General features: G+C 35.5%; 1 protein-coding gene across 3 annotated transcripts; it reads left to right on the top strand.

The window, feature by feature from the left end:
* The first annotated feature begins 633 nt into the window (after positions 1 to 633).
* LOC113347365 (dihydrolipoyllysine-residue succinyltransferase component of 2-oxoglutarate dehydrogenase complex 2, mitochondrial-like) lies at positions 634 to 8,106 on the top strand. 3 transcript variants are annotated; one of them, XM_026591007.1, is made up of 16 exons: positions 656 to 758; positions 1,469 to 1,548; positions 1,691 to 1,768; positions 2,016 to 2,076; positions 2,188 to 2,215; positions 2,329 to 2,399; positions 2,514 to 2,588; positions 3,002 to 3,057; positions 3,145 to 3,189; positions 3,291 to 3,563; positions 3,719 to 3,813; positions 4,001 to 4,091; positions 4,165 to 4,275; positions 4,426 to 4,620; positions 4,765 to 4,993; positions 7,653 to 8,106. In XM_026591007.1, the coding sequence occupies exons 2-15, from the start codon at positions 1,495 to 1,497 to the stop codon at positions 4,954 to 4,956; spliced, it is 1,425 nt and encodes a 474-aa protein (XP_026446792.1). In that variant the 5' UTR covers positions 656 to 758; positions 1,469 to 1,494; the 3' UTR covers positions 4,957 to 4,993; positions 7,653 to 8,106. The 3 variants fall into 3 exon arrangements, with proteins under 3 accessions (XP_026446793.1, XP_026446792.1, XP_026446791.1); XM_026591008.1 differs by lacking the exons at positions 656 to 758; positions 7,653 to 8,106 and adding an exon at positions 634 to 652 and having other exon boundaries at positions 4,765 to 5,268; XM_026591006.1 differs by lacking the exon at positions 7,653 to 8,106 and having other exon boundaries at positions 4,765 to 5,268.
* Positions 8,107 to 8,661: the final 555 nt, after the last annotated feature.

Here is an 8,661-nt window from a genome sequence, read left to right as displayed (position 1 = left end):
AGACTATGTTACGCATGACACTAATCAGGGGTTGAGGCGGGGCCGTAAGGCACCGGTGATTGAATTAATATGTACCAAGTATCAAGATTCAAGAATCAAATCATCTAACAAGTAATTGTACGTTTGATGGGACATAGTTATTGTTTTGGAATCCAATGTTGTTCTGAATTACTTAGAAGGTATTTCACCGAGTAAATACTAATTCGGGCATTGCAAAGTTGCACTTCTCATATGTTCCTTGCATGTTCGAATTGTTAGATAAAAACGCTCAACATAATCCACGTAAGTCATCTTATATTTTGATTGCCATTAACCTTCACCTAATGGCTGAGTGATGTTCACAGTTTTTTAGGTTATACATTATTAGTTACGATATTTTAATAACAGAAACTTGACCATATCAATGGGATACTCGAATAACATAAGTATATCGGCGATACTTTAAAGTGTTTTTATGAAATATATCATGTTAAAAATCATGTAATAAAGACTACGTGTCACGTGGCATTAATCAGATGTTGAGTCGCGTAAGCGTAAGTCGGGTGATACCTAGTTTTAAATAAATAACGGACCTTGTACCTAGTCAACAGGTCCTCCTTGGAAAACCGAAACTCTATTTTAGCAGACAAAATCCTATCGGTGCCGCAGCTAGGTTCTCTTCTTAAACCTTTTTTTTTTTGTTTTTTCTCTCTTTCCTTTTCGTTTTTATTCCTTCCCGAAGGAGAGCTCTGAGAACACACCGCTGTTTTCTCAAACAGGTTCGATTTTTTTTAGATCCGAAATAAAACTAAAAGCAAATCCTGATATGTCTTCGCGCTTCTCCATCTCCTTCTGGAGATTCACACAGTTTTTGTTTTTCTAGAATAATTTTGGGTTTTTTTTTCTTCTTTTTTTGCTTTTTGAAGCATGCTCTTTTTCTTGTTAGTCGTTGGTTTCATATTCAGAAGCTAAATAAATATTAACCATTGATTGATCTCTGATATATATATATATATATTTATGGTCAATATTTCTTTTTAGATCTGAAATAAAACTATAGATATGCCTCTGATCTTCTCCATCTCCATCTGGAGATTCATACATATTTTTAAAGAATAGTTTTGAGTTCTTTTTCTTGTTAATCCTTGATTTCACATTCAGAAGTATAGTAAATATATATTAAAATTAACCATTGATCTCTGATTTATGTAAATGTTCAATATTTCTTTTTAGATCTGAAATAAGTTAAGAAAAAATCATGATATGCCTCTGCTCTTCTCCATCTCCATCCGGAGATTCATGTATTTTTTGTAAAGAATAATTTTGAGCTCTTTTTCTTGTTAGTCGTTGATTTCACATTCAGAAGCATAATTAATATATAAAAATTAACCATTGATCTCTGATTTATGTAAATTAACCATTGATATCTGATTTATGTATATGTTCAATATTTCTGACTTGTTTGTGGTTATTGTTTTTGTTGTTGTAGAGTGAGAAAGAAAAAAAATCCCAAAGATGTTAGCAATTTTAAGGCGAAAAATTGCTTCTGAAGGCTCTAATGCTTCTTGTGTAAGATTTGTCTGTTTCTGCTCTGTTCATTGAATCAAGATTTAGTTGTTTATTTTATTTTTTTCTAAAACTAGGTTGTTTTCTGTTGTTTGTTTAACCGGTCACGTTTGTCCATAATTATGTTTGTTAAATTGTATATCAGACTATAGGGCAGTCTTTGCGTACACTACGCCCATTTGCATCATCTGCAACAAGAAGATACACAGCAGGAAGCAATGAGGTATACAATTTTTTTTTGTTTTGCTAGTTTGATGATTTTTATATTTAAAGCCTGTAGCTGCAGCATGTGTTCATGTGATAGATTATACAAGATGTTGCTATTGTATTTCTTTTTGCATTATCAAGTCAAAATTATGAAGCTTCAGATTTCTAAATTTTAGGGGAAGGGGGAGGTGATTTCCTGCTTAATGTTTTCTGTCTTCTCATGAGAAAAGATTCTTATTGGTATTTTACAATTTTATGTGCAGACCCTATTTCTTCGAAGAGGATCTAAGTATGTGCAGAACTTCAGTTGCCAGATTTTACCTGGTAGGAACTAAAACAATGTTATAGTCCTTTTGGTTGAGTTGATTGTGAAGAAACATATATACTGTTGTTTCAAGGCTAAAATGTTGATCATTGTAAATCTTGTGTATGCAGGTACTGCAGTTACTTCAAAGTCTATGAGGTTAGCTCTCATTGGAACTTTAAGTTTAATACCTTAAATCTAATACAATTAGTTCCTTTATCTGGAATGTGCCTCAACTCAACATGGGAAATTTTGCATGGGATGTGATGCAGGGAGCTTGGCTGCTTACTTCGAGAAGATTCAAAGCTTCAAGGGTGGACTAGGTCATTCTCTTCAGTTAATGGTGCGATGTTCATATACTCCTCTTGGTAGCTATTCCTGCTTTTGATATATAATTTTTAGTCATACTTTTTCGAGAAGTGTAATCTGAACGTCTTCTACTTTTGTTATTTTGAAGGTGACCCTGTTGATGTTGTTGTTCCTTTCATGGGAGAATCTATTACAGATGGTACCCTAGCAGCTTTTTTGAAAAGTATGTCATAACTTCTCATCAGCATCTTTCCTTATAAGATTTTTGGTTCCCTGTTTACCCCTTTTTCTATACTCAAGGACCACCTACATTTGGTTTAATCAGAAATGATTCTAGTGATGTATCCTCAATTCAGTATGGATGGATATATTCCTCTTCGTATCACTTTTCCTGCGATTATTTTTTTTAGAATGCCATATTTTTTTTTATTAATTTCTAATAATTTAGAAGTAAGATATTGATAATCATATTCATATAAAATTATAAAGCAAATATAAAAATAAAAGATAGTCATGGAAAAGAAAAAATGTAGAATTTCTTCCCATCGAAAATTTTGGCATCATATATCACAGATGGTACTCTAGCAGCTTTCTTGACAAGTATGTCATAATTTCTCATCATCATCTTTCCTTCAGAACCTGGAGATAGTGTTCAAATCGATGAGCCAATTGCTCGGGTTGAAACCGATAAGGTATGTATCGGGATTTATGTCCAATCATTCAAATAGCGCCTATTTCACAAACTGTGTTTCCTGAATTTTTAATGATGCAATTATTAGGTAACCATCGACGTTGCTAGTCCTGAAGCTGGAGTTATCCAGAAGGTAAAATTATTTGTTGATGCTATATCTTACACAAAAAAAAAAATCTGTTTTTCTTCCTAATGTATATGCTTATGTTGGTAAATTACTTTTTTGATTAAAAGTTTGTAGCCAAAGAAGGTGATACCGTAGAACCAGGGACCAAAATTGCAGTCATTTCAAAATCCGGTGAGGGTGCAAATGTGACACCTGCTGCTCCATCTGAGGGTCTTAATGCTGTTATAGAGACTCCAAAGCCATCAGCTCCTGCAGAAAAGGAGAAAAATCCTTCAGTAGAAACTGTTGTTGCCAAGGTCAAACCTGAAACACCCTCCCCAGCGCCATATAGAGCTTCAGCTATAGAACCTATTCATCCTCCCAAAGAAAGGGAAATAAAAGTAAGATTCATGCCTTGTTCTTTTTATGTAAACATGTCTTGTCATGTTTGTTTATCATAGAGGCTCTAATACATATCTTTTTCTCAACAATGAAAATGTTGTGAAGATGGCACATGGATCTTTGATTACTTAAGTCAGCCTGCTCATCGTTGCAGGTACGAATGACAAGGCTTAGAAAGACAGTTGCTGAACGCCTGAAACGTGCGCAGGACACGTTTGTTCTCCTGACCACTTTTAATGAAATTGATATGTGAGTCAAATTTTTTCCTTACCAGAGGTTTGGTTTATCATGAGGAGGTTTCCTCTTGTCTCTCTGTACCTTTGTTTCTTCTATTGTCTAGGTTCCCCTTGGGATACCTTACTCCTTCTCTAACTAATGCATATATATCATGACAACTGGTTTCATATTTCATATTTTAATGTTCGTGGTAATGCAGGACTAACCTGATGAACCTTCGTTCTGAATACAAGGACGCCTTTTTAGAAAAACATGGAGTCAAGTTGGGATTTATGTCAACGTTTGTTAAGGTATGTGTCTGATCTTATTGTGTATAGGCAGATACGTGCAATTTCAGTTAACAATATTTCTGTTTTGCTCCAGGCTGCTGTCAGTGGTCTCCAGGAACAGCCAGTTATCAACGCATCCATTGACGGCGATGATATCATCTATAGAAACTATTTTGATATTAGTGTTGCTGTTGGTTCTCCAAAGGTCTGTCATCTTCTGAATTATAATTTTTTTTTTTTTTTTGGTATTACAGAACTTTAAATTCGATTTGCTGTATCCCTGATTTGTTTTCTTGTGAACATATTTCCTATTGACTGAACTTTTTCCCCACCCATTTTCATTTTGTTTTGGAAGGGTCTGGTTGTTCCAGTTATCCGGGATGCCGAAAAAATGAACTTCGCTGACATTGAGAAGGAGATCCACAGGCTGGCAAAGAAGGCCAGAGATGGTTCACTATCCATCGATGATATGGCAGGAGGCTCCTTTACCATATCAAATGGCGGTGTATATGGAAGCCTTTTAAGCACTCCCATAATCAACCCTCCACAGGTACATCACTGACCTTGTTTTTTTTTTTTTTTTAATGCTATAGTGTTTAAGGTGTGCTGCAGTGTGCCATTAGGAGCCTTAACGCCTAGCTTGCAGATTATTCTTACTGAAAAAGAGTCTAATAACCGGACATTCATTTTGCAGTCGGCCATCTTGGGTATGCATTCAGTCGTCAGCCGTCCTATGGTAGTTGGTGGCAGTGTTGTTCCAAGGCCAATGATGTACGTTGCACTGACATATGATCACCGACTGATTGATGGGAGAGAGGCTGTTCTCTTTTTACGCCGTATAAAAGATGTCGTTGAGGACCCTTGCAGACTTCTCCTTGACGTATGAATCAATAGATGTTGTATAAGAGCATCTCCAATAGAAGGTGAAGTTATTTATTTTTCATGACACGTAGGATTTTACACCTTCATTTTCCATAAATCCATCTCCAATAGTAGATCCTACGGAAAAGGAAGGGTGTCAAGATACATAAGGTCTTATAGAAAGTCTTATTTAGACCTTGAGAATGACCTCCATGTCATCAATTTAACAATTTTTTTTAATTATTATTTCCAAATAATTTTTCTAAACCAATAGGAAAAAAGAAATTATTTTTATTCTTTATTCAAAAACTAATCATAAAAATAAGACCCTTCACCATTGGAGATGGTACATGAGCAAAACATTGTTATTTTTCCCATATATATAAAACCCCATAAATAAGGACCTAAATAAAAGCTCCACGTAGGATTTTTAGCCCTCACTGCTGGAGATGCTCCAAGGATAAAACAGAATATGCTTATCATAGGATTTTTAGCCCTCGTCGTTTTCCGGGTAGCTATCCCGCTTAAGTGGGCTTCTTTACCGTTAGATGATCAATCTAACGGTTAGATTCAAATTCAGGAAAGGACCCATCATTTTCATGAAAAGAACCATCATTTTCCCTAAAGGGTTCAAGGCTGTTAGATATGGGTTTTAGCGTGATCTATCTGTAAAGAAGTCTTCCCTAAAGGGTTCAAGGCTGTTAGATTTGGGTTTTAACATGATCTATCTGTAAAGAAGTCGCTTGAGCGAGATAGCTATCCGCAAAATGGTGCGGGATAGCATTGCTCCATATGAAAACCAAAATTTGGGATCCTGTTTATTTTAGATCCCTGTCACCATGGTTGGCTACAAAGTCATTGTATACTGTTATTCTTTCTGTTTGAGTTTGACTAGATTTTTGCTCGTGCTATGCAACAGGCAGAATTGCCTTCTAATAATTTACTATTAATAGCTCTTTGGCAACACATTAAGAAGCTACTTCTTGACTTATTCAAGTAAATAAGTAAAAAGTCTGGTTGGATGACACATTTTAAAACAGCTTTTATAATAAGTAGGAAAGTAGCTTTTTTTCGGAGCTAAAAATCTTGGCTTTCCGACTTCTTGGGAAATTGCTTCTCGAACTTCTCCTCGTTAGTAGTGTTTTTTCTTTTCCTTTTTATCTCTCCTTGCCATAACTTTCTAGTGTACTTTCACAAGAAAAATACTAGAGAAGCAGTGGAAGAAAAACAAGAGACCTTGAAAAACAAGGGTAACCTAATTCTCCTTTTAAACCCCATTTATTATTAGATGTTGAATAGTGAATTTTTTGTTCTTGGGTTTTATTATTCTTATCAGTCAACTCTTTTGCATGTCTCTGTAGTTAATCTCTTATTAATCTTATAAAATCTTACATTACACCGTTAGATCCATATTTGTTTGATTAGATCTGATGGTTACATCTTTTATTGTTGTTGTTATTTTAATTCATCTGTATTGGTATTGGTATTGGTATTTAATGGCAGATTAACTTTTTGATAAATTGTTTCTTCCAATTCAATTGTGTATTTAGTGTTTTTAAGGTTTGATTTATTTATAATGAGTTTGAGATGAACTTTTGCTAATGAAGTTGGTTTCTTAAGGATCATATGGTAGAGAGAAATAAGAAATTGCAGACTGAGTAGATCATTTGCTTCGAACACCGTCAAAATGTACATACATGGACATTAATTGGTCACAGCCCTGCGTTTCGGAGTAGTAGAAATAACAATGACAAGGAAAATTTAGATGCCAAATAGACTGCTCGATAACTTTCCGTAGGGAATTGCTTAAAGAATGGAAAACTAAGCATCCTTGTATGCTTACAGTGAAGGAACAAAACAAAGTACAGGGTATATAGATTGCCCATTATCAATATAGAAGTTCTTATTACTGAGTTGGCTTGCTTTCTTATCATGATTAAGTCCAGGAGTTGAACTCATATTGGACATTCAGTTGAACTCATATTGGGCATTCAGTCGGATTTGAATTATTACGCACTTGTTACAAATAGGGACACCAATATCCTCACAAAAAGCTTGATGATGGCCGAGACTCTTTATCGGGTTAGCATTTTCTAATTAGTAGATGTCATTTTTCCTCGATTTTGGTATCCTTATATTGGTCAGCGACTAGATTATTACAGCAAAACTGTCTTATATCATTTTAAAGATGGTATGTATGTATGTTGGTATCTATTCTTTGTTAAGAATTGGATTGTTCTGGAATAAGAAGGGAAGTGTACTCGATAATTATTGATAATTACCCAATTAATCATACAGCGGTACCAATGACCTATGCTGGCTTCGGTGCATATTGTGCCAGTCTTCAGAACAAATACTAATACACACGTGACATCATTCAAGCGTTTCATAAACTTCATCATTAGCTGCTTGTTTGTTTCATACATTCATACAATTATCTGACTTAGCTTTATATGATTGTGCGCTTGTTGTGTGCGTCAGTGCGTACCCACACAATAATTTTTAGTTGGTTCATCTTGCACAAAGATTCTTTACTACGACTAGCAAGTGGTATCCATTTCCTTTGAATTATTTGCAAGATATAGCAGTGTCAGTCTGTTTGGTGAAGGGGAGTTGTCTATACTCTATTGGTAGATGTAGAGACCCGAAAATAGTTGATGTTCTATTTACTTGAGTAATTATATGTCAAAGGTTAAAATTCATATTTTTGTGTGCTTGCAGGGACCCGAGAATGCAACACCATCCCATCGACTTCCGTTTCTGAAGCAAGTACTACAGCTTCCTCAACTTCAAAGACATCAACTCCGTACTACGGCTTTCGTTTCTGGATAAGAAAAATATGACGTCGATAAGTTATGTTTGTTTCGCTTAGAGCTGTCAAACGGGCAAGCTAGGGTCAACCCGACCCTAGCTTGACCATCCATGGACGGGTTAGGGTCAGCCCTAGCCCTAGTACTATTCATGTACAAGCTAAAAATCCCAACCCAAGCCCTAGACGGGTTGGCTCTAACGGGTTGCGGGTTGGCTTGTTAAATGGGGTGGTTGAAACTAAAATCACTTAAATGTATAAAAAATTTAGGGGGCAGAGAGATCACTACTCCGTAATCCTAAATCAAATGACATTTGGATTGTATTAAATCATTTAAGGAAATATGAACTTTGATTTCTAGCACAACACCCTAAAATTCTTAAATTAGTAACTTAAAATTCCTAAATTAGTAACTCACATGAAATTGACGGGTTGACGGGTAACCCGCGGGTTGACCCTAACCCGGCTTGTTTTTACTAGGGCTAGATATGATAACCCTAACCCGACTTGTTTAGACAACAAGCCAAGCCGATCCGGGTTAAAACAAGCCAAACTAGGTCCAACCCGCGGGCCGGGTTAGAAATTGACAGCTCTAGTTTCGCTGCATAATGTTTTACAACAAACAACAATAGTATATGATGTTATGTTTTTTTACTACCAAATATGTTTTGACTTCTACCTTTTGTGCTGCCAAACTTATTAACTTTTCAACTTATAAGCCAAGCAGTTGCCAAAATAACTTATCCACTTTTTAGCTTCTGAGAAGTACTTTTGAGAAGTCCAGAAACACTTCTTGCTTCTGCTTCCGTATCCAAACATGCTATTAGTTAACCATACCTTTTGCTTACACCTTTCAACTAGTGTCTTTTCATCGAAGGTGCACGTACTTCCTGAAAAATGGTTGTTTGATGAATATAAGAG

Source organism: Papaver somniferum, chromosome 2 (genome assembly GCF_003573695.1).
Source record: "Papaver somniferum cultivar HN1 chromosome 2, ASM357369v1, whole genome shotgun sequence".
Classification (NCBI taxonomy): domain Eukaryota; kingdom Viridiplantae; phylum Streptophyta; class Magnoliopsida; order Ranunculales; family Papaveraceae; genus Papaver; species Papaver somniferum.
Note: the sequence above shows the minus strand (reverse complement) of the source record. Positions and strands in the feature narration are given on the sequence as shown.

Bases quoted from the DNA above. Each gene is read 5' to 3' on its own strand.
- LOC113347365 (XM_026591007.1), top strand. From the start codon at position 1,495: ATGTTAGCAATTTTAAGGCGAAAAATTGCTTCTGAAGGCTCTAATGCT. The intron at 3,564-3,718 runs GTAAGATTCATG...TCATCGTTGCAG, and splicing joins CCAAAGAAAGGGAAATAAAA to GTACGAATGACAAGGCTTAG. The intron at 4,276-4,425 runs GTCTGTCATCTT...TTGTTTTGGAAG, and splicing joins TTGCTGTTGGTTCTCCAAAG to GGTCTGGTTGTTCCAGTTAT.